The sequence below is a fragment of the Xiphias gladius genome, chromosome 12 (assembly GCF_016859285.1).
Source record: "Xiphias gladius isolate SHS-SW01 ecotype Sanya breed wild chromosome 12, ASM1685928v1, whole genome shotgun sequence".
Taxonomy (NCBI): Eukaryota; Metazoa; Chordata; class Actinopteri; order Istiophoriformes; family Xiphiidae; genus Xiphias; species Xiphias gladius.
Window position 1 is genome coordinate 6,966,837 of NC_053411.1, and position 27,606 is coordinate 6,994,442.

At 41.9% G+C, this 27,606-nt stretch overlaps 2 protein-coding genes and 5 non-coding genes across 12 annotated transcripts; 1 reads left to right on the forward strand and 6 right to left on the reverse strand.

Moving 5' to 3' along the window:
- Window positions 1-1,887: 1,887 nt before the first annotated feature.
- prox3 (prospero homeobox 3) lies at window positions 1,888-12,931 on the reverse strand. Of its 4 annotated transcripts, XM_040141410.1 has the most exons (8): window positions 12,607-12,931; window positions 10,224-10,320; window positions 7,874-9,753; window positions 7,663-7,776; window positions 6,680-6,792; window positions 5,920-6,025; window positions 3,901-4,095; window positions 1,888-2,660 (listed from the first exon to the last, which is right to left on the reverse strand). In XM_040141410.1, exons 3-7 carry the CDS (start codon window positions 9,749-9,751, stop codon window positions 3,922-3,924), a joined length of 2,385 nt encoding a protein of 794 aa, XP_039997344.1. In that variant the 5' UTR covers window positions 9,752-9,753; window positions 10,224-10,320; window positions 12,607-12,931; the 3' UTR covers window positions 1,888-2,660; window positions 3,901-3,921. The 4 variants fall into 4 exon arrangements, with proteins under 4 accessions (XP_039997344.1, XP_039997345.1, XP_039997342.1 ...); XM_040141411.1 differs by having other exon boundaries at window positions 1,888-4,095; window positions 7,663-7,770; XM_040141408.1 differs by having other exon boundaries at window positions 1,888-4,095.
- Window positions 4,706-4,779, forward strand: trnai-aau. The gene has a single exon. It is a non-coding gene; the product is annotated as a tRNA-Ile (tRNA).
- A 6,502-nt stretch (window positions 12,932-19,433) lies between the features above and the next one.
- snx15 (sorting nexin 15) lies at window positions 19,434-27,485 on the reverse strand. Of its 3 annotated transcripts, XM_040140360.1 has the most exons (7): window positions 27,259-27,485; window positions 26,427-26,583; window positions 25,682-25,797; window positions 25,232-25,511; window positions 24,944-25,117; window positions 23,533-23,730; window positions 19,434-20,150 (listed from the first exon to the last, which is right to left on the reverse strand). In XM_040140360.1, the coding sequence occupies exons 1-7, from the start codon at window positions 27,355-27,357 to the stop codon at window positions 20,011-20,013; spliced, it is 1,164 nt and encodes a 387-aa protein (XP_039996294.1). In that variant the 5' UTR covers window positions 27,358-27,485; the 3' UTR covers window positions 19,434-20,010. The 3 variants fall into 3 exon arrangements, with proteins under 3 accessions (XP_039996294.1, XP_039996293.1, XP_039996292.1); XM_040140359.1 differs by lacking the exon at window positions 19,434-20,150 and having other exon boundaries at window positions 23,478-23,730; window positions 24,932-25,093; XM_040140358.1 differs by lacking the exon at window positions 19,434-20,150 and having other exon boundaries at window positions 23,478-23,730; window positions 24,932-25,117.
- trnal-aag lies at window positions 20,724-20,805 on the reverse strand. Its single transcript has one exon. It is a non-coding gene; the product is annotated as a tRNA-Leu (tRNA).
- trnal-uag lies at window positions 21,558-21,639 on the reverse strand. Its single transcript has one exon. It is a non-coding gene; the product is annotated as a tRNA-Leu (tRNA).
- Window positions 22,174-22,255, reverse strand: trnal-aag. Its single transcript has one exon. It is a non-coding gene; the product is annotated as a tRNA-Leu (tRNA).
- On the reverse strand, window positions 24,280-24,361 carry trnal-aag. The gene has a single exon. It is a non-coding gene; the product is annotated as a tRNA-Leu (tRNA).
- Window positions 27,486-27,606: the final 121 nt, after the last annotated feature.

The window sequence follows — 27,606 nt, forward strand, 5'->3', positions numbered from 1 at the left end:
CGATTAACTCGGACACTGGCTGTCATACAGGCCGATTTTCTCGGGGTCAGGAGTCTCACCCGATAACCCAGAAAGATAAACTACAAGCTGTGGGAAGCGGCAAAAGAAGGCAGGATGAATGGAAGCAATGGGCGATGAACGAGCTCTATGCTCAGACCCGCGCAAGTCTGCAAACTCCACGCGAAGCCCTACATCTACACACAAACCGCAGTGCGTGCAGATTTGCGAAACCTCACCTGGCAGGCCTACCGACCATTGATGCAGCTGTATTCAAAGTACATAACGCAGTAATAATAGGCAGTAGACCGTCAGGTGGCTGGACATAGGCAAAGGTTGAGCTGCTTGAGGGTTTTGAGGTATGTCATCCTGGCATTAGTGGCGGCCATTGCGCGCGCGTGTGCGTGTGTGTGTGTGTGTGTGTGTGTGTGTGTGTGAGAGAGACACGGATGCGAGTGGTACTCCACTCCCAGAGTGCTTAATCAAACCTTGTGACTTATGTCATACGACCGTGCCATTTTGATATATGTAACGCAGTCAGTCCAGTCTGTTAAATTCGCTTCTGCAGTAGGGATACCAGACCCACTGAGAATGTGTTACATCATTTAGGTTTGCCTGAGAAATATGTGGAACATTAGATGGCACTACATTAAACAATGGTATCAGTGTGTTTCTGTGGGGTTTTTTTATTTTTTTTATTTTCAGTAGAGACACGTAATATAATGAAAAAAGGTTCTGCGTTTCTAATGGAGATCTAATCAGTACTGTAATCTTCAAGAGAGCCTGTTAACATAATTTACACAAATTGGCTTTGTACAGTCTATAGTTAGACTTTGAGTTAAAATTGCGTGTTAATTCTGTGCCAAGCCCTTGTAGACACATTTATATGTTCTGTGGTGTAAGGAATCTTGTAAAATAATCGAATTTTCACACTAATGTGAAAGAGAGGGAAAGGTACAGTGTGTGCAAGCGCACACACACACACACACACACACACACACACACACACACATTTAAGTTAGGAGAAGAAAGCTTGGGAAGTGGGAGCGGTTAGAGTAGAAGAACAAGATGCTTTTGGTAGAAGGGGGCTAATGGATGGATGGGGCAAACTAAATAGGGACAAACAGAACTGGGGCTAAATTTAGCATTTGAAAAGTATGAAAACCTATGTCGCGCTGCACTCCCCCGCCAACAACGGTGGCTGACCTTTCTAAGTGATGTCACAATAATATTCAAAGAGGCCATTTTATTCTAAAGCTTTAGCAGCAGTAACAGCTGTAGAATTGAATTGTTGTCACCTAGCCTTTAAAGATCTTAACGTAATTTATGAAGCGATACCCACTTATGATAGCAAGAAAATGTCAATGATATTGAATGGCTGAAATCTGACCTGGATTTTTGGACAAGAACAGTCTGAAAAGAAGTTATTTAGGGGAGATTTGTATTTATGTGTGTGTTTTGTGTCAGTTGTGCCCGTGTGGAACCTTTTCATTCCAAGCTAAAACTACTATGTGGAGCTAACATATAGGTTTAACCAGGTCCAATGTGAAAACACTCGTTCTCTACCTTGTTAGTCGAAAAAAGGAGGTTTTTTCTGCAAGACTCCTGTGGTTCGGATGCATTGCTAGCATACCAGAGAAACTGTGCGTGTGCTGTCTCAGGCGGTTAGACTTTGTCCCGGGCTGAGCCTCATACAAAGCCGTCATCCAAGTATTAGTATCCGTGAGAATGTGTGTAGCTTTGTGTGTTACGGTGGTAGCGTTGTTAGATTAAAGGCTTAACGTATGATGGCATTAGTGTTGGCTACCAGGAGCTGAACGCCTGAGATGATGTGTGTTTGATGTGTGTGTTCCTGGTGTGAATCCAGACGTCACAACCCAAGCCTGGTATCACTTTAATTCACTGATAAGTTTAAACATCCAAATTCACCAAAGTTTGAATGAGGCACAGATATACATTAAAGAATACAGTATGTACAATATAAAAGAGCGAGCAATAAAATCAATGAGAGAAAGATACGAGATTACAATGCAAAATTGAAATATAGGAAACATGCACTTGAAAACACATCACAAATAGTTTACATGTGAGCTTGGTTTCACAGAGCCGTGATTAAGCAAGAGGAGGCCTGTATCTGGAGCAGTCAACCAACATTTTCATGAACAGAAACTCATTTGTCTTCAAGATAAAAGAGTCATGATGTACGGTAGATAGAGTGAACGTTTCCTCAATACCTTGTGGAAACAAATGTCGATATACTGTATACTAATTGTGAAGCCGGCCTATTTAGTTTAGTATCACATGAAAGGAATACAAAAACATAAGTATTTCAACAATAGGAGTACATCAAGGAAACAACAAAACATTAATTAATTTGACTATTTTAAATTCAATATACTGTCCCTCTTGAGAGAATTTTCATTACAATTTGATTACACTGTGTCATCATGTACAAAAGCTTTATAATAATGTAATATTAAAATGAGAGATTGATACACAAGCAAAGGAAATCCACTGACTGAAACCACTGACCTGATAGTTCTATGAAACAAGGGTAACTTCATTTATTATAAACTTACAATTGACCAAATTAACCAATATATTATGTAACATTAATCCCTATAAGTCCTAATGTTTTCTTTGAAGATTTTCAAGCCCGATTTCTGAAATGGATACAAGAATCTACATCAGATGTCTGCAAACACAACAGCCTCATGTCGTCGGAGACGAAGAAGGGGAAAGCATCCTCACAGCCTTGTAAAAATATCTATCTAAAATGTAGGAGCTGTGCGGCACACTGAATGAAAATGGTAGTTCAGACACTCCAGAGAAGCATGCCTACAAGGCAACAAAAGGAGTTCACTTCTAGCAAACAACAATCATATTCGATGTTTTGACAAGTCTGTAATGTAAAACTGTGAACACCCCTGAGGGAGAGTAGCACTGAAATGTTAGGTGCGATTGTTACGTACTGTTTGTGTTGTGATTTCGCACCAAAATGGTACTGCTTTCTCTTAAAAAAATATTAGAATTTTCAGAGTATGAACACTGCACTCTGCTCCAAGGGAAAGGGATGATGAGGGAAATGGAACCAATCACCTAATCTGAGAAACTTGTTATGTCCTCAGGTTGCGGACTCTTTGTCCGAAAGTCTTTGAATCACGTATTCGTGTAGCACCCCTGTTTGGTAAACAGTTGTCAGCAGTCTATTTGATTACTTAATGGATGCATAAAAGGGCATTTTTCAGGAATTACAGTAATTTACAAGAGGTTGCCGGGGAATGCATATCATATTTTCATGTGTGATAATAATGTGAAGCCAAAGCATGGCTCACAAACGTGAACAACACATCTGAAAACTGTTGCCACCTCATGGTGGCACAACATGTACAGTGACTATGCATATTTCCACGACATTGTTATGAAAACCTCTCTGTCCATTCCGTCTCTGCGGTTGCAGCAATCCTTATTTTCACAATAGTTTTATGGAGCCAGTGGAGCAGCACTGAGATTTCACAATTCAGCTGACTGGTGAGGGATGTTTGGAGAAGGAATTCCTGTTCTGTCCATTCTAATTCAATGGTATGGTCACGTTCTTTGATAAGTGCAGTCACAAGACTCTTTGTTCCAGTGTCCGTCTACCATTGACCCTGTGTGCCTGTCCATTTATGCATATCTGTGTCTTGCCCTACGCACTACTCCAAGCAAAAACATTTTTATTATCTTAAATGAACTTTTTCCTTCAAAATGAATGAATAATGAATACGAAAACTGATCTGAATGGATTTCTTCATACAAATTCTCACAGTCTGAGATGGTACAGGTCAAAGATGCTTGTATATTATTCCCTTCTTTCGGTAAGATTGCGTTTGTGCATGCATTTGTGCATTTGGATAAGTGTACCAGATCAAAGCAGTTCACTCCTCAGCCGACGGGACAACCAGGCAGTCTGAAGGCATCTGGCACAGGACTATCAAGCTTACAGATAATTTTATAAATCCCTTTCTTCCAGCAGGGGTCGCTGTCTCTCCCAGTCCAAATGGCTGAATAAAACTCCCTCAGAGCCACCTCTGACACTTCAATAAACCTCTCCGGGACCTGCAGAAAGAAATCGGAATGTCAAAGGACAAAATACTTGTAGGTCTACAGAATTAGGTCTTAAAGTTCTGGACAGACTTGGACATTGGTTTCACAAATTCACGTCACAAAAAGAAAAAAAATCCTAGATATAGTAAAATAATGTTGTTAAGAGAGGAAACCTTTGTCATTATAATAATTAAGCCTCATACAGTTTGCTGCTACAGTGAGAAAAGGATTAAGTCAAAGCCTGAGGAAAACATTGTAGTCTGTTATACAGAGCAGTGTGTGTATGAGCGACTGGTTAGTAAATTCCAGGAAAGTAAAATGCACTTCAGCATCAAACCAGGTATTGGACTTGGACTAGGACTAGTCTCCATCCAGCCTTTTGTGCCTCCTTTAGCTGGTCAATGAGATATATCACGACTTCAGATTTCTTTATCCTCTACAGCCTCACACATTTAAAAATTCTTGTATGCATACTAAAGGCAATACGGTCTTATTCCGTTACCTATCTGTTGTAATGAGACGTTCACGCATGTACGTAAAATGTATGTAAAATGAACGATGTCGTTCCCGTCACGTACGGGAGCTTCGGTTGGATCTGAGAGCATATGGGGCGCGTGTGAGTGGCCGGTTAGCTCAGTTGGTTAGAGCGTGGTGCTAATAACGCCAAGGTCGCGGGTTCGATCCCCGTACGGGCCAAGCTGTTTTTGACGTATTGTTCGGAGGCCTTGGCGGCGATATTATTTCACAGAAAGAATATGTCATATTCAATACACATACGTATGTGTGTATGTGGAAATGTGCGGCGTCCCCATTGGTGCCTTGAAGAAACTCCAATGTTATTACAGTGCATGTGGATATTTTTATTATTAGCTTAAACTGGATGAAATGAATAGGTCTGTCTGCTACGTTTGAAATGAACTGAGGTTTTGAGAAAACAGGAAGAGAATTAAAAAATTTAGCCTTTTTGGAAATGGTGGTTAAGGGAACAGTTACTCCAGACTTAATTTTCTATTTCCTCCAGCTCCAATTAAAAAAAAACTCGTTGAGAGTGTTAACACTAGGTAAATACTAACTAGCCACCTAAGCCATATTATGTAGAATAACACAGTTCCCCAGACAGCATACATGGGATTGCTAACAAGTTAATAATGATCTCTCCCATTCAGTAGACATGGCCGGTTAGCTCAGTTGGTTAGCTAATAACGCCAAGGTCGCGGGTTCGATCCCCGTACGGGCCATTATTCCTTTGGGGGGGGCGACAACATTCTGCATTAATCATTCACGTTTGGAGCAGAGTGGCAGGCAGTATGCCAGAAACAAACAACGCCCTTGAACACGTACGTGTGATGCATCTGAGAGGATTCAGCGAGAACATAAATGCCTCCTGAATATAGTGTTCAACTAACATTAACAGGTGCATTCAACTCCCATGTTCAACTCCCACGCCCATGTTCATATGTAAGTCATCCTGCCTTGGACCAGCCAATGTCATGATATTATAAACAGGGGTTAGACTTTGAACATAAATCCTATCTGTATATTGTTATATACATTATACAAGATTGCTGACATAACATACATGTAACCTTGAGATGCTCCTGTGTTCACAAATACAGTTCAGACACACTGCCATTAAAGAAAGCTTGGAGCTAATCAGACTCCCCAGTCCATAAAAAACAAAAATATAACATCTTGCTTTCACTGCACTGACAGCGCTACATGGTGTAAAAGCACCCATCCAAAGACTATATGCAGTTATACAGGTGGCAAGCAGAAAGTTATGGCTGCAGCGGCAAATACACATGCTGCATATTGACACACACACACACTCCTTACCTGGTAGATGTTACTTTTATTGTAGTGCATGTTAAGAATGCGGTAAAGCTCTGTATCGCGGCCCACTCGCAGCTGACTCTCTCGGCCCAGACGAGGTGCACCGTCCCTGGGATACAAAAATAGACAGACTAATTTCAGTTTAGCTATTTCAAAATGCATGGTGTTAATAGTACTTATTTGTATTATTTATAATTAATAAAAATGTGCAATGCATTCACTGTGACAATTTGTGACCCCTTGGATTGAAATAATAATGGGCAACGCATACTATACACATTTATGTTTTAAACTATTAAAGTACCTGCTAAATTTTTAAAATTAAATTAAAGTTATCTCCAATCAGTCTGTCGCAACTATCACTATCTCGACTATTCATCATTTCACACAACATGAAAACTAAATCAGATGAAATGGAGAATATGAACTATTTTCCAGTTGCAATTTGCTTGTTTGGTTATAGCAGAACTGCACGACTGTCAGGAAGTATACTATGATGCTTCACACTGTTGCATAAAGCAGGAAAGCCTGGAGCCTAAAACAACAAGATTTTGTGATGATTCTGTATTTTGTAATTCTTTTCTTCTACTATTTACCAAATATGCAGGGCAACATATGCATAGCATCTGATGCATAAATCAGATTGAACGGATGTCAATGTAAAAATTCAGTCCCGCCATGTTAGCATCTATAAAACCCAGTCAAACAGTGGAAATTATGCAGCAAATGAATTTAACATGAACCAGTGCCAACCGAAACCAACCGAGTGAGAGCCTCGCGGACAGCCTGTCGTGCAAAGCGCTCCATCTGGATGTAGAAGAACTCTCTGAAGTTACTGAACCATTTAATCATCTGGGAGGTCACACAGCGGTTAAACTAGGCAGTGAATAGGAAAACAGTGGGAGGAGAAGTGAGCAGGTTAGGACTGCAAAAGAGGGGTTGTTCTTATTAGACGAATCCATTTAGAAAGTTTCTCTTTTAAGAAAGACGTTCATCCAGTAATGTTCATAAAAATATGCTATATATTAGCAGCAATTGTTTTCTGTTGATGAGAACACCCACATTGGATTGCAATTGATTCAAGAAATACAAACACCTTTGTGATAGTGTCTCCACCATACTACCATATTATTTATGCTTCAAAATTAGAGAAACAGTATCAGCTGGCTGATACCATCAGCTGACATTGGCTTATTGGAGATACATTGGTATCAAGATGTATTTTTAAAAATTACAGTACACAAATATTTTTAATAATATAGGCTAATACAGGCTGCACTTTCTTTATTGACCATAATTTTTTGTGTGTTTTGTTGCTAGCATTTCACTGATTGCTATTATTTATAATAATGTTATCACCAGAAAGGTTTACTGGATTATCACATTCACAGATAGTAAAGTTTACTGTTCAACTGTAAAATATCCTCCCTCAATTTATTTTCTGTTCTAGCAGTATTCCAGTCACTGCATTTCAGTGGATGCAGTGACTGGAAAAATGCATCCACTTCCAGTCAATTGCTTATTGAGACTGTCAGTAAAATGGTTATGGAAGAAAATATAATGATATCAAAACACATGATTTGCGACTACTTTCAGTGTTGATGTAATTTAAGTAAGCCAAGAAGAAAGCACTGGACATGCATGTCTAGCCTTTTGTAATAGTAAAAGGTAAAACATGGCTTCGACGTAAATGTTGCTGGATAGTATACAAAATCTTGATCCATCATGGTGACAGGGTACACACACCTTGACATCAGGGAAGTACGTCTTGAGTGTGTTGGAGCTGGGATAGCGTGTGTAGAAGAACATGAGCTTGGCTTTCTTCAGGTGACAGGGAGACAAGCCCTCCTGGGTGTATACATGAGGCCAGTCAAGGAGATACACGTCCTTTTAAACACACACATAAACACACACACCCCTCTCCCTTAGTCTTTCCACCTTAAAGACAAAAGGATATTCCCCCAGCGGTCAGGTAGAGCTCTCCTCCGTCCATGCCTCCCCCTCCTCTCATCCCTCCGTCTCCTCTCATCCCTCTCTCCCTCTCTCTGCCTCCATGAGCATGACGAGCAAGGGAGGAGGGGTCCAGGTGACCGAGCAAGGGGAGCGGGGGGAAGGAGGGGTGAGATGAGGGGTGAGACGAGAACTCCAAGAAAGGGTCATTGTTCAAATAGTCCTTGCGGGATGGGGGAAGGTGGGGTAGCTGAGGGTGGTGAAGAGAGCGAGAGAAGAGCTGCTGCATGGAGTAGTGCAACAGCGGGAGAGGGAGAGTGGGAGGAGGAGGAGGGGGAGGCGCGGGGAAGGAGGAGGAGGAAGAAGAAGAGGAGGATGAAGATGGATGGAAAGAGGAGGAGGAGGGGTCCTTGGGTTGTGAAGCTGGCGGTAAGAGGGGAGGGTGAGAAAGAGGAGGAGGGCGAGGTAGAGAAGGGTGATGCAGGGAGAGGTTTGGGTGAGAGGGATTTAGGTGAGTAGAGAGAGGTGGGCCGAGGAGTGGGTGGGCCTTTCGTATGTCAGGTGACCTTTGAACAGCCAGTGGCATCGTCAGATCTGATGGTTCAGTGCGATGTGGCTGTCCCGGATGCATGATGCTCCCATTGCTCATCTTTTGGAGCTGCTTCTCTCTTTCTCCATCCTGCCCTCCCATCTTTTCCTCCTTACCTCTAACCTTTTCCTCCCCTCTTCCTCTTGTTAATAATCCCATCCACACTCCCCTCTCCTTCCCTCCATCATTTCTGACATCAGATGGGAGAAAAGAGATGGCGGCAGGGGGAGAGGAAGGAGTGAAATCTGTTGTTTCAGTGTAAAGGCGGAGAACTCGGTCGATGACTCGGGCCACAGCGCTGCCCAGCTCCAGCTTCAGTGCCTGAGCAAACTTCTGCCCTCCCTCCTCGCCCTCGTCTTCTATCCCTCCATCCCAGTCTCCTCTTACCAGTCCTCCACAATCCAACCACAGCCCTGCTCCCTCCATCATGCCCTCCAAGTGCAATCCTCCTCCTCTTCCTCCCTCCATCCTCCCTTCTCTCTCTTTTGGCCTCTCTTCTCTCCGCTTGTGAGTGTGGAAGTTATCAAAAGGGGAAGCTGAAAGAAGGGAAAAGGCTTCCTTTTCCATCTCTCCACCATCAATGTCCTCTTCATCATACATGCCTTCTGTAATGTCCTCCTCTTCTATCATCCCCACATCTCCGTCTCCCCCATCTGCTACTTCTCCGTTTCCATTTCTGCACTTCCTTTTCTTCTCCTCGTCTACCATGTGCTTTTCCCCAAAAGCCCTCCATACTTTCTCCTGCAGGGCCTGCAGTCTCTCTCTTGCCTCCTCCAGCTGCTCTTTCAGCTCTTCCTTCTCTCGTCTCTTACCCTCCCTCCCTCCCTCACGCCTCCTACCTCCCTCATCGGCCTCTCCATCTCTTTGTCTGCTCTCCAGCTTCATCCTCTTCAATTTCAAGACGTCTTGACTCCACTCTGCTGCAAGGGCAGCATCACTGTGCCTCTTCTTAACTTCCAACAAGCTGTCCTCTCGCTCAAGGATTCCCTCCTCCCCTCCTTCCATCCCTTGCTCCACCTGTCCATCCCTCACTCCTCCATCTTCCTCCAAATTTCCATCTTCCAGGTTCCTGTGTGTGCTCAGGTTTGTGTTGTGTTGCCCGCCAATCCTCCTGGATGCTCCACCTCCCTGGAGGAGGTGATGGATAAGGGGAAAGCCAGGAGATCTAAAGGCAGGAGGAGGGCGACCTGCACTGGGCTGAGAATGAACTCCAGGGAGATCTGTAGAGCTGAGAGTGGGAGCAAATGCATGTATCTGGGGAGCAGAGTCACGGAAATGATCTGTGGGGGAATCCATCACTGGGGAGAGACAGAGAGAGGGAGAAAAATGATTATTGTTGCTGAAATTTATGTTGTTTTGAGTGCTTTGCAAGTTATATGTATAACTCTCATACAGGTCTATGAGGTGACTGGAACTTTGTTTGTAGTACCCAAAGCTCATTATTATTAAAAAAGCAATGGCAATGTGTCTTTACAAAAACCTTGTCCCTCTTACTCTGGATAATCCAGAGACCTCGTTGTGAACAGTTTTCATTTGAATCACTCGGAAGAAATAGCCCTTAATAAAACTGTTGATAGTGTGTTCTGTGGATTATCAAGGAAAAAAGGAACCAAAGTGATGCTGCTTTTGAATTTTTTCAATGTCATTTTCGGTGCTGTGAAATATTAATAATGCCATATAATGATTCTGTATGGCATTTGTGACAAAACCATGTTGGCAAATGAATAAATGTACATCAGGATGTGACTGGTGCATGACCTCTGCTTACCTGGACAACAAAACAGGTCACCGTTCTATCAAAGGACACGGCCTTGGCCTTTCGCTATAATAGTAATAAGAATGTGCTGCAATGTCCTTGTGTAGAGCTGAAAAATATAAGCATACATTGTGAGAGTGTAGAAAGTAAGAGTAAATTAAGCAAAGAATTCCTGTATGCATCTAACAGTTCAAAGGGTTGATATTCTCCTCTGTAGCCTACAAACATGTAGTAGGAAGAAACAGCGTGCTGCATCCCTGACCAAAACCCGATGGTAGACAAGGACAAAGAAGGTGTCAATGCAGGTCAACAGACTGTGGACCAGGTTATGTGATGGTGGTGGAGTAGGTTAACATCTGGCTCATGATCTTCGTCAAATATCACCCTCCTCTCTTAACGCTATCTGGCCTGTTTCTCTCAAGAGTGTGATGTCTAGGAAAGTACCAGCATCATCACAGTACATGTAATAAAATGGAGGGAGATAACTGTGTTTGGATGTGGATCTTGGCACTGAGCACAGTAAAAAAAAACACATTTTTCCTAGAACATTGTTTTCTTCCCATTTTACTGGAAAATCTGGTTACTTAAAACACTGACAGTGTGTAATTCTGCATGGCTTCCCTAAAATACCTGGAAAAGCATGTAAAATGGAAAATAGTACATTTCACTATTAAGTCAAGATCAAAAACACACATCGCCGTTCCTTCTTTTTTCAGTACGTAACCTCCTTTCCCTCCGGATGCCCCATTCCCCCTTTTCCTTCCTCTCTATTCCTCTCTCATCCTCTCTTCCTCTCCTCTCTCCGTTATCAGTTCAGGCAGCTTGTTAAGCACTGTTTGATCAGAGTGTTTACCATCAAACACACACACACACACACACACACACACACACTCTCACACAAAAGCAAAAGAGGCTTGAGAGAGGGCTAACAATGGTCAATGGTCCTTGGGGAGCGAAATGGAGTGAGAGCAGCATGTATGCATGTGTCTGTGTGTTTGTGCATATATGAGAGTGTGTGTTAACAGTAGTCCTACTTAGCTTTGATAACACCCCTAATCCACTTCAGATGGATACACTACCACTCACCCAACAGAAAGATGGACGGATGATAAATGGACAGATGTAAGGACAGACTGAGAGAGGTACAGTAGGTAGTCAAAAATACAGAAAATGTGAGCACACACACAAAAGACTATTTAAAATTTCAGGCCAGTTGAGATACTGGATTGTCACTGGCGTCCATTAAAACTGATTAGATATATAGGTAGATAGATAGACTAGTGCATAGGTCCCCTGGCACAACATGAAGAGAATAATCCTCCTATAAATAGCTAAATATCAATTATTCAAATGCCCTCTCCTCTCTGCTATAATACAGCCCAGATGGCAAGCCAGCCAATGCGCTTATATCAGGGACAGATTAGCTTTTCAAAGCCAGTGGAAAGCTGCACAAAATACAAACATTGAGCAATGAAAATGAAAGCTATTAACCACTAGATTAGATTTAAGAATGGTGCTGGACTGCTGTGCTGTCACTGGGAAGACTGACAGGAGAGGGAACGCACACTGAATTTTTATTCAGTGTGCACACACACACAACTTACTAGTACTAAATAATGTATGTCAGTAAATTATATTTGGAAATGCTAATCTGGGTTTATGTGCTGATAGCACATGCTATCAGCACGTTGTCCAACAGGGAGAAAAAGGCCGACAGGTTACCCCTCTAATCTCAAATCCTGGCAAAACTGTGACACGGTTTTTGGTGGCAAAACTGTATCACATAAAGCTAGACAGAAATCAACCTGCCAGTAATGGAAGTAGGCTGCGTGTTAGTGTTTCTAAAATATACAGTATTTCAAATAACTTTCATTAGCGGGCAACATTTGGGTCACTTACTTTTGTTTTGTCTGGGCTGGCCTGGGCCTATAATACCTACAGGCTATCTAACCACAGGCTATGTAGATAGTACCTACAGGTACCCAGAGGCTATCTATCAATAACTTTAAATGATTTTGACTGCATTGTTCATATATTTTGCCTATATATCATTCTATCTATCTATCCATTTGTACTGGAGTAACTAACGTTACTTTGAATCATTTATATAATGTTTGAAGCCTCCGCGTGGCCAGCATCTGCTGGTTCCGCCGCGCGAGAGGAATCCGCTTTGGCTGGTCGCAAGCACGAGCTGTCAGTCTGTATGTGTGCGCGCGCGCCCGCGCTGCGCCCTGTGACTAATTGGCAGCGGGGGACTCATGTCGCAGTATGAGAGGAAAAAAATAAACACACGGAGAGACCGCTAGAGCAGACACTGACCCTCGCAGCTTATTGAACGTGGGGGATTTCAGATGAATGGTTGGGTTTGAAGTTTAAAAAAAAAAAAAGAACTCACTCTCAGTCACGGGCAAGGGCTCCAGCGGCGTCCGTCCCCCGAAGCGTTCCACTCCAGTGGCCGCTCCTGTGCGCTCCGCCTCGGTCGACTGTCTTCAGATGGCACCGGACGGGCCTCGGACATCAGTACGGGCAGAGAGGAACCGGCCAGCAGGGGGTGTCCGTCTATTTCCCGTCCCCCTTTCCGCTTTATTTGTTCTTTGTTCCGCAACTCTCTCAGTTTTACTCTCACCTTCAGCCGCCTCCTCTTCTCCCTAGTTGTGTCCCCGTGCAGGCTCTTTCCCTCCCTCGCCAACCCATCTATCTGTGGCTGGCATCATCCTCGCGCGCTGCTGCCGGTATGGAGTGTCGCGCGGTGGGCGGGCGGGCGGGCGCGAGAGCTGTCCACTTGACGGTCCGGTCCCTCCCATGTTGGCATGACCCCCAGTATGTGCGCACACACACAGACACACACACACACACACCCACCCACACAGACAAACACAGACATACGCATAAAAGATGCTGGTTTAAAGAGTCTGAAGTAATGCTATCGGATTTCAAATTAAAGCGATTGCCTCTTTTGATAATTCATGATAGCAACAGTTTGTTACAGATGGCTCCTTGTTCGCCACAGACACACCCACAGGTATGTAGCCTAGATTCAGTGCGTGTGATATACTCTACCTTGACCTGGGCGTAGGGGCGTTTTTTTTTTTAAGGCCCAGCAGGGTCTGTTAACTGTTAAAACCAGATTACAGTGGTGGAGTCACAGAGCTTTAAGCGGCATTTTCTCCAATCCTGTAAAGCCCGTAGTCACCATTGAATGTCAGGTGGTCATTCATTAACCCGTTTTATCTCACCACAAGAATTTTTGTTGGGAAACGGCACAGAAACTGGGCATGGGAAAAAAAAAACCCACAGAATTACAGTATCTTCATGCAATTTGTTAAAATTGTTCTGTAAAAACTGTAATTTCTAACAAATTATACTGATACATACAGTAGATCTAATAAATCTAACTCTATTAAATGTTATAAATCTAAAACGGGTGATGTAAATGTAAACATTTTGTGAAATGATGAGTGCAAATATGTTTAAATGATCTGCCATCAAATTTAAATATAGCTTTTGAGGACTTTAACACAACTAAAATTTCACAGTCCTTAAAAGGTAGTCTGCTGTATTTAGGGATTTTATAGTTTTGAAATATAGCCAGGATGGTGCAGTAACCCATTTGATGACTACAGTATGAAGGTAAATAGCAATCTATGGCACATTTTGAGAGTAAATGGACCAAAATTGGAATAAACGCTGTTCTTCGCGCCGTTTCAGGTGCACCATTATGTTTTTAGCGAAGTCTCCATTAAACTGTACCTAATGATTTACACGGAAACACACTGTGTCCAGGAAAACAGAGTAGATGCTTGACCTTGAGCAGCACTTTGTTACCTGTTGCTGGAAATGTTGCCCTTATAAGCCCGCTTCCAAACTGTTAACAAGGTCTCATGATGAGACCAGGGCCAGTTTCCATCCCTCAGTTTATGTTGTTGCTCTCTCTTCTTATCTCTTTTTGAGGCTCATTTGTTTTTTCAACCATCCAATGCATCACCTGAGTAACCTCCCCCTCCCCATTCCACCCCCACCCCCCCCTCTCTCTTTCTGTCTCAACACATCTGTCTTTCTCTACTTCTGATTAAAAATGGTTAGGCACTAACTGAAAGGTCGCAGTTGTTATGGAAACAGGGCTGGTAACAAAAGCTGGACACATGGGTACAGAGGGAGAGAAAGGGGGGAGAGACAGAGAGAAAAAGGGAGATGTGTCTGAATAAACATAAACATACGGGGAGGAGGAGAGGGCAGGAAAGAGAGAAAGTGAGAGAGGTCTGAATAAATAAAAACATACGCAGTGGGAGAAGGGCAAGAGACGGCGAGGTCATGAAATGATGGCTCCATCTGCAATAATAAATAACAGAAGATAATACCAGGCTTTTGTCATTCTAGGAAGACAGTTGAGCCAAAAAGGTGTGTGTGTGTGTGTGTGAGTGGGAGAATGCAATTGATACATAATACATGGATCTGCTGCACAAGCTACTAAAATACTAAAAAGCACAAATTGTTCACAGAAAAGCCGACCAAAAAGCCTAAAATTGTGTGTGAGTGTGTGTGTGAGTGTGGGAACGTCATCTCTCTAAGGGCTGATATTATGTTAACCACTTAGACCAACATCAAACACTCTCTCTCTCACTCATACACACACATAGACACACTTCAGTAGAAGCATGAAGGTGCCAACCATATAAATAGGACATCCCAGTGCGAGAGATAGAAAGAGAAAGGGACTGAGAGAGAGAGAGAAAGAGAGGGAAAAGAGATTATAAATTCAAAGGGGAGACAGAAAGGGGTGAGAAAAAGGATGGGGGAAAGAGTAGAGTGAAAAACTGAGAGAAACACAGAGGGCAAGAACGGGATGGGGGTGAGGACAGATAGATATGAAACGATCAATAAATGGCATAAAGTGTATGTTCATTGATTTACTTACATGGAGAGGATGATGGGGTAGAAAGAGGGATGGGTGGCGGGGGGTGGAGAAAGCAGGGAATACACAAAGGAGCAGAAAGAGGGAGAGCAATGCAGACAGGAAGAGTTGAGTAAAGAGAAGGCAAGCACAATCCTGAGAAAGACATATCAGACATAATAAAGAGGAAAAAACAAACAAGTCAGACCAACACTATGGAGTGAGGGAGGATGTGAGGTATAAAGACCTAGTTAAAGCTGCAACAATCAATATTTTTATATTAACAATGGTTCAGATGCATATTGTGAAAGGGGTCACTCATAGTGATGAACACAGAGAATTATTACCAACACTGCAGTTCCTCTCAGCTCTGCAGACCATTTTATCCTCCTTTAACTCATTGTTTCAGTTCTTTAGCCTGCAAACTGCGCTCTTATCTCCAAATGCAGCAGATAGCTATCTTTTATACACTCTCTGCCCAGCACCAACAGCCGTCAGACAAAGTTAACAACTAGCTGGTGAGTATAGTGGAGCATTTAGCAGCTACCTTTGATTAGAAGAGTAGTTTTTGGATTACATTGTCAACCCTGTGTACATGGTAATCTTTTCATTTATTTCCTAGAGTTCCTAGAGTAGGTTATAAAGGGTCCGATTATGTGTACAATGCGATTGTTTCATTACACAATAATACTGTATCTCTGGAGCTTCTGATCAACTTCCCTATATTACCCGTTTTGATTTGTTCTCCAAACTGACAGGCAAGCCTAATGAAATACACATAAAACGCATCGTTTGGTCTCAATGGGAACTCAAAAGAGACAGACTTTTAAAAAGAACAGCCAGAAATGAAGCTGCAGAGTCCAAGATATCCCTACTTTGAATCCCTTGTATGGGTTAAGCACCAAAAACACTGCCTAACACTGCCCTTTCTGCCTAAATGTCCACTTCTTTCAAATCCCACACACCCAGTTATACCATCAAATCCTGATGATGTATTATTTTTCTAAACTTTGGAAATGTCTCTCCAGAAACCATACAACTGTTTTCACAGGCTATGTAGTACTCCTTGTGATGCAGAAGCTGAATTTTATGTGTTAAAATGGTCTTTTGAACTCAACTGAACTGTAATGTTTAGCGGGGGATTTCTGATTATCGCCCTATATTACATGTTGATTTTATTATTTGTATTCAGTTGTATTAAAGATGCCCCCGACAGTACTTCTCATCTAACAATCAGGCCCTAGGTCGAAGTGAAACAGGCACTGAGAGACACAAAACATATGTCAAGGCAGGCAGAAAACAGGCAGAGAGAAAAACAGGCTGGACTACAGCATGAGGTTGATGCAGACAGAAAGAGAATGAGTGTGTTTATGCGTGTGTGAGAGAGATGGGAGTCCGAGAGAGCGACAGAAGTATACTCAAATAGCTGAGGGCAAGGTGACAGAGAGAAACAAACGGACAGAGAGGGATAACAAGCTCATAGAGGGGGCATTGTGTGTGTGTGTGTGTGTGTGTGTGTGTGTGTGTGTGTGTGTGTGTGTGTGTGTGTGTGTTAGAGAATGAGAGAAAAAAGGAAGAGACATAGGGCGGAAGGGGAAAGGGATAGAGGAAGTTGAGGGAACAAAAACAAAAACCGTGAGAGTGTGTGTGAGTGTGTGTGTACAGCCAAAGGTGTCAGAGTGTGCTATATGGCTTAATGATGACCCACTGGGCATGTAGGTCATAACGGTTTGTGTCTCAAAGCCATGACTGTATGCCTGTGTGCATCCATTAGTGTGTGTGAGTGTATGTGTGTGTAAATAGAAACTCGCCAGGCACACATGTCTCTTTGCAAGTGGGTCTCTCAGCATGCGTTTAAGAGTGATTTTGGTCAAAGGTTGGAGAAGCAGTTTTTCTAGCTGGTAGGACTCAAAAGATACTTACACACACACTCTCATGTGCACCCACACATGCAGTGAATCCAGTTTTGGCGTCCACACTCACGCCAACAGCTGCCCTTCATGTCATACATGCACACGTAATGCACCATGTATGGTACTAAATTATGCACACATACACACACACACACACACACACACACACACATCGCTTTCTTTTGATCTCTCATGATAACACACATGTACACACAGACACAGACACAGACACACACACACACACACACACACACACACACACACACACACACACACACACACACACAGGGGGAAGCTATTATGCTCTCAGGCTGGAGTGTTTTGATGGTATAATTGCAGTGACCAGTGAGGAAAAAGAGACAGAGGGAGGGATGGAAAGAGGGATGGGGATGGAGGGAGAGAAAAAGAGGAGAGTGCTGACACTCTCAGCATGCTAATGTTGTGAGGCTCTATCCCCCCTCTGGTTTCATCCCTCTCTTCCTCCCTCCCTCCATCTCTTTGTCTCTCCATCTTCCTCTCTATCTCACATCCTCTGCATTGCACAGGTGCAGCACTAGAGAGAGAGATGGATAGAAAGGTAGAGAGGTGGAGAGATGACAGGAAAAGAGGAATATATAACAGGATGGAGCAATGTTATCTCTCGCTTTTTGCCATCCCTCCATCCTCTTCAAGCTCCCCACCATACTCAAAACAAAGCATGTAAAAAAAAAGAAAAAGAAAAAAAGAGGTACGAGGGGCTGAAAATAGAGGAAGAGGGAGGGTCAGTTTTTTCCATCCCTTTAACAATGGAGGGATGATCTCTGCTTATCCTCTAATCACATCCCTCCTTTTTTCCTCTCCTCCATCCTCTCTGTTATCTCTCCCTCCCCGCAACCCCTTTTTTTCATCTGGTGAGAGAAAGGGTAGCCTTTTCCTCTCGCCGGCCTCCCTTTTTTGTCGCCTCTCCATCTGTTTGTCCTTCCAGTCCTGCCTCCATCCCTCTCTCCTCTCCAGAGAAGGGATTCTGCTGTATGGCACTGATCTCCTTCCTCTTTACCCTCTCTTTTGCATCCCATTCCCCCCTCATTTAGCTGCCGAGCAACCCCTCTCCTTTTTTGTTACGACAGTTGAAAATTCCAAAACTTTAACCTTAAAAGTGAGGTTGGTCTAAATCTTTAAGATATCATCAAACAGGTGCATTGAAACTACTTTAAAATAATTAATTCTGTTTACACTCTAAAGGTGAATAGTTAATAAGACAAAATATGTGTTTATTAGCACAATATGGTCCATTACCAGGAATACTGTATTCATGTAAAAATATCAGATATGTTATCAAAACACATCCGTTATTGTTCTAATGCATCTTGTAACTATTCATTAACCAGGTACAGAATGAGGAAACATGGCTTGTGACAGAGAACTGGGGGAAGTAAAGTAGCAGAAGCATATACTGCCGTACGTACAGATAGATGATGGACCTGCATAACATACACAACTACCATCAGTAATGGTAGACAAATTAGCAGCAGCTTGATGGAGATGTTCATGTTGTTATTTTGCTAACAAAGTGAGTTATGAGTACTATTTACATTAACTCTTTAACTGCCCACGTAGCAGCGCTGACGGAGGTTGATCTGTATGTATGATACATTTAACGCAAGAAAAAGCAGAAATAGTAGCAGTTGTTTTTCATTTGATTACTGTAGCTAAACACAGAGTTGAAGTCAAAATTGCTCAGCGTAGGTAAACTAATATGAGATTTTGATGATTTTTAAGTGTTAACACAGAGGATGAGGAGTTTCTGCACTAGAGGAGGTGTAATCGTTTTAATATCTAACAGCCAACAGCGCCTCTCAGAGGTAATGCTTTGCTACTGCTAACATGCAAACCTGCAAAAGCCTCAAGAACTACTGAATTCTGCTGAGCAGCCGTTGTGTACGTCACCACAGTAACACAGCATTGTTGGCAGACTACTCTGAAATGAGGAAATGATGAAAATACTACTGACTACAATACAAACGATACACCCGTAGGCCAAATAGTTTCAAATCAGTCGTTTTTACAGCTGATCAGCACCTCCAAACACCTCATATTGGTAGTTTCTTTTCCCTTGTAAACAGAAAACTGTAAAACTATTTAACCCAGAAAGTCTGGGTTAAATAGTACAATGTTAGAGTTTGCGATCAAAGGAAATTATGTCCATTGTAGATGGTGAGTGATTCTGACTTTCGGCTGGCTTCTGACGGGGTTAGACCTCCTAAAATATCCTGGCCTGTTGACAGTTATTTTGACCACCTGCTTATGTAACAGATCTTGTAACAGTCTTTCCAAGCACTGTTTGTTGCAGCAAAACAACTGCTCTTTCGACCTTAACCAAGAGAACAGATATGTTATTGACTTAAATTAAAATCATATTTATTAACAAAACATTTTTTGTGCAAAATTCAAATTACTTAAAATATAGACACATGGCAGTATTCAACAAGAGAACTTTGTAAAAGGAAAGTAATAATTAAACAAGAGAAAGAAAGAGAAAGCGAGATGAAGGATTATTTATCCATGAATCCATTAATTTTACAGTTACTTTCAGCTTCCGGATATTTCGATTTTGCAAATCACATATTTTTCACTAAACAAAGACACCTAAAGAAACGGTCTGCAGTGTAGCGTGCACCTCGGGAGTGTGTGTCTATATTTGTGTGAGTGTGTGTGTGTGTGTATGTGTGTGTGCTTGTATGTGTGTGTGCTGTAGTTTTGCACCTGAAATGAGCTGTTATTTGTGAATGTTGTGGTCCAAATGAGCATGCCTTGTCACTGTATGTATGTGAGTCAGCATGCTGTATCTAACTGTGTAAGTATCCCTATCAGTATCTGTATCAAGACAAAAGGAGTATGTGTGTGTGTCTGCATGTGTGACATGTACTTGTGCATATGTATGTCACAACCCTGAGCTTTGTCTTGACTCTTGGATTTGTAGGAAAAGTGTATATACTGTAAATACATCTGTGTGCATCTATGGGTCCTGTGCCTGTGTGTGTGTAGATGTGTGAGTGTGTGTGGGCGAGGAGTGCCTGTCGACCAACATCTCAGCGTGTTTCAGATACTGGGCAGTCCTCCTCATCACAGACTCCCTGCGTACTGGATCTGGGTCACCTGGACAGAAAGAGACACATAGACAGGAAGACAAAGATGATTATTTTCATTATTATTGTCCAGAAATGGCACTAGTGTCCCTTCTGCTGCTGCTCCCGTGGAGGGATAGAGAGGACATTGAGAGCAGAGAAGCAAAGGTAGAAAAAGAAGAAAAAAAGCAAAGAGCATGTCAAAGGCTTCCCTAAACCCAATGCAATGTAGTTTCTTTAACAAATTAAAAAGCACTGCTAAAAAAGGTTAATAGAATTCATAGAATTATCAAGATTAACAGAATTTTAGACATTTCATCAATCTATGTTGTCACTTAAATTGTCATTGTTATTTCCTATTAATCATAGCTGGTGCATTTATGTTTAATCTTAACTGAGCAATGTTACTAAAGAAAAAATCTCTTCAATCAACTCAAAAACCCTTCTTGAATTATGTGCTTTACCTTCAAGTAGTAGTAAATGTAGTGACTGAAATTACTCACTTGAGAGCAAACAGCGGGACTCTCAGACCAGACTTAGTTCCTTTAACTCCAATTTTAAGTTTTAAATTACCAGAAAGCAAACATAAGGAGGATAGACTTCCTGGCAGCGGTGGGATTTGAACCCACGCCCCCAAAGAGACTGGAGCCTTAATCCAGCGCCTTAGACCGCTCGGCCACGCTACCACACAACACCAGTACAAAAATACCGGTGAACGTACGGTCAACTCTGACCCCACTGAGGACATACCTGAACAGGGTAAAAAATAAGAATAAAAAACAGAGCGGGGAAAGCACAAAGTAACCATAGAGAAAATATTAGAGTGCTGTTACATAGTAGCAGATGACACACATGCAGACTAAGTTTTTTTTTTTTGATGGCATCTTAAATGCCAGTTACTGTCACAACTTGATATATGCACATAAACTGCTTGTACTGTTTATCTGTTTGTGCCGTATGTGGGACAAATATATTTTTACAAGCCCCATCCAATATTAGTTCTCAGATAAGTAATAGTTCCTTATGACTCACAGCTCATTTCTAAATGTTATTTTACTTATTCCATAAGAATAATTCATTGAGTTTAAAATTACATTCAACTTTATCTTCCACTTTTAATGTAATCTATTATTATATGAATATAAAATGACTTATTACTATTAAAATAAGTTGGGAATCTAGTGCTGGGATTTAGTTTGAATTATTCAACTGCAATCTAAAATTTAGAGCTGGAATAAAAACAAACAACCTATCTTCCTTTATAGATTAAAATTTTAATTTTAATGATGAAATTAAATGAATGTAATAGTTCTCAGATATGTATGAAACGGAAAACAAGGTGAGGTGTTTCTTTTGTCAAGATGACGTAAAACTGTCTCCTTCAGCTCTATACTGTACCATTCTTCGCTTTTCTGAGTTTAAGAGAGAATAATCTCATTGGCAGTGGTGGGATTTGAACCCACGCCTCCAGAGAGACTGGAGCCTAAATCCAGCGCCTTAGACCACTCGGCCACACTACCAGGTGGAGGACTCAGCTCAGTCTAACCTTTACCAAACGTAATAATAATCACTAGTATACCTAAGACTGGAAGGGAAAAAAATAATCTGATAATGCACTACTCATAAAATCTGCTCTATGTTTTCTTGATAAACATATTTATATCAGTTAATTAAAGTAAGCATTTTGTCTTGATATCTGCACATAGAGTGCTGTTCTGTCTATGTCTATTTAAGTCGCCTCTTATGGCACCTTTTAGATCTTGTGACAAAAAAAGGCCATTAAAAAGCCTCGTTGTCAGCTTATGTGGTTCTGGTGTCAGCTTGTGATAATGTGTACAAGCCCTATGCAGCATCCAATTTCATGGGTGAAACGTTTTCCCACTAGCTCTTGAAGCTTTCACTTTGGAGGGCAACCTCAAACAGAATATGACTCTAACTCTAATGTGCCTTTCTGATTAGAAGTCACTGTTTAGCAAAATTCATGCATAATTTGGGTAAGGGAAATTCTCTGGCAGTGATGGAATCTCATATGAGCTTAGAAAAAAACAAAACATTGGCAGCGGTGGGATTCGAACCCACGCCCCCGAAGAGACTGGAGCCTTAATCCAGCGCCTTAGACCGCTCGGCCACGCTACCCTGTGTCAGAACAATCCCATAGTCGTTTCAAAAACGCTTAGCTTCGCACTTCGTATTCATCTTCGCTGCCTTTGCATGGTGGGTGTTATGTTTGGCAAATTTTAAGAAAGACGCTGGAGTCTTAACCCAGCACCTTAGACCACTCGGCCACACTATGAATACACAGAACACAATAAGAAGATATTAGAGTAGACTGACCTAGTAAGTCATCATAAGATGATACAACAGATTTTTATGGCACAGCAACATGTAGTTTCTTTGATGAGTATTATGGAAACATACATTACTCTATTATTGCTGAACTGAATACTTTACCACATCCCGTCCTCTCTCCTTCTTTCTCCCCCCTTTTCCACCAACCCATGTTTCTCAATCCCTCATCTTCTCACCCTGCACTCCAGTGATCAATATGTCCACCGCTGTCCTGTATCCACAAATGGCAGAACTAAATTCTCCCTCTTTCTCCCTCTCCATAGCAGCTGTTAGCTCAGTGGCTGCTTGGTTCAGATAACCCATGTCCCCTCCATCTAGACTGGTTGGCGGCAGTGAGAACAACTCTGAGTGGTCACTGGAGGCACTGGATGTTTCTGAAATAGAAAAGGAAGGAACAAGAGAAAATTTTTAAAGATAAAGAAATAAAGACACTGAAAATGCTGCCCAAAGGCTATATATAGCTCTACAGTCCAAATAAAATTGAGGAAAATCTTAATTGGGCACATTCTTTCATTTATTTTACCATTGTAACTATCATTAACCATTAATCAATGAGAGAAATACAGCACATTTTACATTAATTTCAGAGTTTTCTCCATTGTATATTGATAGCTTGATTCAAACCCACGCCCCCAAATAGACTAGAGCCTTAAGCCAGCATTGTAAACCACTCGGCAACACTACCCCACGACAATATTGTTGCAAAAACGCTTAGCTTCAAGACTTCAGATTCATCTTCGCTGCCTTTGCATGGTGGGTGTTATGTTTGGCAAATTTTAAGAAAGACGCTGGAGTCTTAACCCAGCACCTTAGACCACTCGGCCACACTATGAATACACAGAACACAATAAGAAGATATTAGAGTAGACTGACCTAGTAAGTCATCATAAGATGATACAACAGATTTTTATGGCACAGCAACATGTAGTTTCTTTGATGAGTATTATGGAAACATACATTACTCTATTATTGCTGAACTGAATACTTTACCACATCCCGTCCTCTCTCCTTCTTTCTCCCCCCTTTTCCACCAACCCATGTTTCTCAATCCCTCATCTTCTCACCCTGCACTCCAGTGATCAATATGTCCACCGCTGTCCTGTATCCACAAATGGCAGAACTAAATTCTCCCTCTTTCTCCCTCTCCATAGCAGCTGTTAGCTCAGTGGCTGCTTGGTTCAGATAACCCATGTCCCCTCCATCTAGACTGGTTGGCGGCAGTGAGAACAACTCTGAGTGGTCACTGGAGGCACTGGATGTTTCTGAAATAGAAAAGGAAGGAACAAGAGAAAATTTTTAAAGATAAAGAAATAAAGACACTGAAAATGCTGCCCAAAGGCTATATATAGCTCTACAGTCCAAATAAAATTGAGGAAAATCTTAATTGGGCACATTCTTTCATTTATTTTACCATTGTAACTATCATTAACCATTAATCAATGAGAGAAATACAGCACATTTTACATTAATTTCAGAGTTTTCTCCATTGTATATTGATAGCTTGATTCAAACCCACGCCCCCAAATAGACTAGAGCCTTAAGCCAGCATTGTAAACCACTCGGCAACACTACCCCACGACAATATTGTTGCAAAAACGCTTAGCTTCGTACTTCTACTGGCTGCCTTTGCATGGTGGCTGTTCAATTAAGAAACTGAAGAAGTATTTTGGTAGAGAGGCAAAATGTCTTCAAAAGTGTAGAGAAAGACTTTGGACTGTTTGGCCAAGCTATCGATACACAGAATACACAACATGCTATTTGACATTCTTTTCCACAGTTTAAGATGAAGCACAGTCTGCTTTAGAACTTCCTGGCAGTGGTGGGATTTGAACCCACGCCTCCGAAGAGACTGGAGCCTTAATCCAGCGCCTTAGACCGCTCGGCCACACTACCCTATACCATTGTTACCACGCTATCAGCTTTTCTTGGTCAGCTTTAGACACACCTGCTAGTTTGATCAGTGCTTAACTTTACATATTTATTGATAGTGTATATACAGTGGTTGTTTGATATCATAGAAGCGTCAGTGATTAACTTAAATGTTTAATTTGATCCAGACTGCAAGTTATCTTGTTTGAACAGCTGATGAAAAACTTACTATTTTAAATGCTTGTTATTTTTCCACATTACTCATTTATTAAACTCCAGGAATGGACATTAGTTACATCAGCAAATTATACAGTATGTTATTACTACAGTCCAATCAGGAAGGATAATATGACATTTGCATATCACATTTACACTCCCCCAGGAACTTTGGCAGGAAGGTCTGTAAACAAATATTCAACATATGAAATTATTACTTGGAATAAGAAAATCAAAAGCAAAATTTACAGAATCTGAACAAGACATAAATTTCCAGAAAAAAATCACCAAAGACTGAAAAAACAGATTGTAATTAGATGAAGAGAGAGATTTGAGATGACTGAAAGCAATGGTATTGGTTTATATGTATTCATTCACCTTTATTTTCACCTTGTTTAGAGCAGGGATCAAAGACAGCCAAGTCAATATCAGACAGTGGAGGTGGACCTCCTTCCTTTGGGGATGGGGCATGCTCTTCTGCCACAGAGTCAAACAGTGAATCAAACTCTTCCTGGGACTCTTGTGATTGGTGGTTTCTAGCTGGGGATGGGTCAGGAGACAGGACTGGAGGTGAAACATGGACCAAAAGGTAAGAGCAAGGATAGGAATGAAACAGAGCCAAAGAAAAGGAAATAACAGACCTTGATTAATTCTGGCAGATTTTTTCCCACCGCGTACCTCTGTCATCCAGCTCTGTATCACTGAGCCTCTCTCTTTCTTCTTCTCTTGGAGAGCCTCCCATCTCACTGTAAGCCTCAGCCGCCACCTCAGGTTCTCCCACGTCTAAGCCCAGGTTGGTGCCCAGGTCCTGGGGTAAGGTGGGAGCCTCCCTTCCCTCCTCCTCTTCTGCGGGCTCACAGTCTGAGGCCCTCCGCTTGGGGAGGGGGATGAGAGGGGGAGGCAGAGGCCCAGCAGAGGACAGAGGGGTTGGGTCTAGAGGTCTTGTGACCTCGCCACCCTGAGAGAAGGGAGGGAGAAAGAAAGATGCAACGAGAACAGAGGGGGGGAAGGGACAAGCAGAGACAAAGTCAGGAGTCCAATAACATTACACATGTTTTTTGTGTGCAGATATCCATGGCTACTACATCTCAGTTTCACTTCTCGTATGTGTGTGCGAGTGCATCTTACTCTGAAGAAGTCCTTGAGTTGTGGGCTATTGTAGAGTGCGGGTATGCTGGTAGTAAACAAAAGCATGGCTTCTGCTGCCTTCCTCCGATCCTCAATCACAGCCTGATCAAACCTTCCTACAGAAATACATCATATAGGAACAAATTTAATGACAATTCAGATGATGGTGCTAAAAAATTACGGGAAAAATTAAGGAGACAAAAAGCAGAAATGTAAGCCAGACTGGTTTTGTGTGGATACTTTCAGGTGTGTTTGTTAAAAAAGGTTGGTCATTGTTTTAAGGCTGTAGCTTACCCTTGTGCATTCAACCTATCCAGCAAGACAGCAACTATATGTTGCCTTAAAAACTCAATGTAAATTGTGACTGTCCATTAGTATTGACAGTTTGTCTGTAACCACTGAAGAATAACATCATCGACCGAAGGGAAATGTCACAAGTAACATTACAAAACGTTAAAAAAAGGCACAATGGAACAAGTATATCCCAACTAGAAAATGACTCAAAGACACTCAACCGTATGATTGCATGAAAAAGCAACAAGCAATGGCCTCAAATATGATAACTGAGCTGAATTACCATCTTTGACACTGTAAAACCTTCTGTAGTTCATTATGATTTATTTCTCTTATTTATCTAGCCCCTGCAGCACACCAAACAACTCAGTTAGTTGGTGACCTTAGCACTTGGCGACCATGCCGGAATTGCGTGTACGTAGAGTGCATCACAATCTTTGCATCATTTTACCAAAAACTTGTGCACGGGGAAAAGGTGGAAACTCCTCCTGTCTTCTGAACAAGTTCCTGTGAGTGTAGGCCAACTCCCCGTGGAGCTTCTTCAGCTCTGAGAACCTCCTCCACACGAGCACCTCCTTCACATCTTCTGGATGACGCTTGGACACAAACTACAAACCACATAGGAGAGGAGGAGAGATTATTTCAGTAACTCCATGTTTAACATTAAGCCTCAGACCAGCTTTTTTTCACACTGGCAAAGAGCAAAGGACAGCATGTTGAAATTATGAACGATTGTATATATTGAAATAGATGAACCGGACAGAGAGGTAAGATAGGCAGATCAGTGTGCAACAAATATATGATGTTCTTTGATTTTGTATGCATGCCTGACTAGACCACGGGGCATTAGTGTGGTCATGGGGTCAGTGCTGGAGCTCATGAAATGAATCACAAGTTCTCTCTGTTTCACTTGAGTGCTCACTGTGCACCACTGCCTCAAATAAAAGGCCCATTGTGTATAACTCTACCCGTCTGAGCTAGCACCAGGGCCTTTGTGTCATAAAAACACAAAGGCCCTGGTTATCACAATGTGATTTCATTGTGTCATAAGGGAATAATAATACAAAGTCACTCACTTTTCATTGATGTAACTGACCAAAGAGTGTAGTGCAACATAAGGAACAAATTGTTTTTTTCAGGTAGTTACGAGAAGTAACAAACATGTACAGAAGTAACAACATTTCACTCATGTAGGCTGACCATGAATAAAAAACAGCATAACAGCAAAAAAGGTTTCTATTGTTGACGTTGTAGCTAAAGAGAGATAAAGAGTGTAAACCAACCCTTGCTGTCACTTTGTACTCCGTGTGTCCCTTCTCGTGAGTGCGTGGGTCGGTAACGGTAAAGAACCGGTAATATTCCTCCTTGGGTTTTCGTGACATGTTGGCTGTTGGTAACAACAGAGAAAAGCAGCGTGTTTCAGCTGTCAATGGCTGTGGCGGCTCTGTTGTGATTCTTCGGTCCCTCCTCGCTGCTCACTTCCTGGTTGGTGACGTATGCGAGTGCGCGTTACGTTCGGTGGATGCCTCAAGTTCAGTGTCAAAATATTTTCATTTTCTCCCCTTTTTGAAGTATTTCTCTACTCATTGTTATCCCTTGTAGTAAAAGCAATTTTTATATAATTTAATTTT

Bases quoted from the DNA above. Each gene is read 5' to 3' on its own strand.
- prox3 (XM_040141410.1), bottom strand. From the start codon at position 9,751: ATGGATTCCCCCACAGATCATTTCCGTGACTCTGCTCCCCAGATACAT. The intron at 6,026-6,679 runs GTTGGTTTCGGT...TTTGTATCCCAG, and splicing joins GTCCGCGAGGCTCTCACTCG to GGACGGTGCACCTCGTCTGG. The intron at 4,096-5,919 runs GTAAGGAGTGTG...TTCTTTCTGCAG, and splicing joins ATAAAAGTAACATCTACCAG to GTCCCGGAGAGGTTTATTGA.
- snx15 (XM_040140360.1), bottom strand. From the start codon at position 27,357: ATGTCACGAAAACCCAAGGAGGAATATTACCGGTTCTTTACCGTTACC. The intron at 25,118-25,231 runs GTACGCGGTGGG...TTTCACCTCCAG, and splicing joins TACAGAGCTGGATGACAGAG to TCCTGTCTCCTGACCCATCC. The intron at 20,151-23,532 runs GTGAGAAGATGA...CTTTCTGTCCAG, and splicing joins ATTGATCACTGGAGTGCAGG to GTGACCCAGATCCAGTACGC.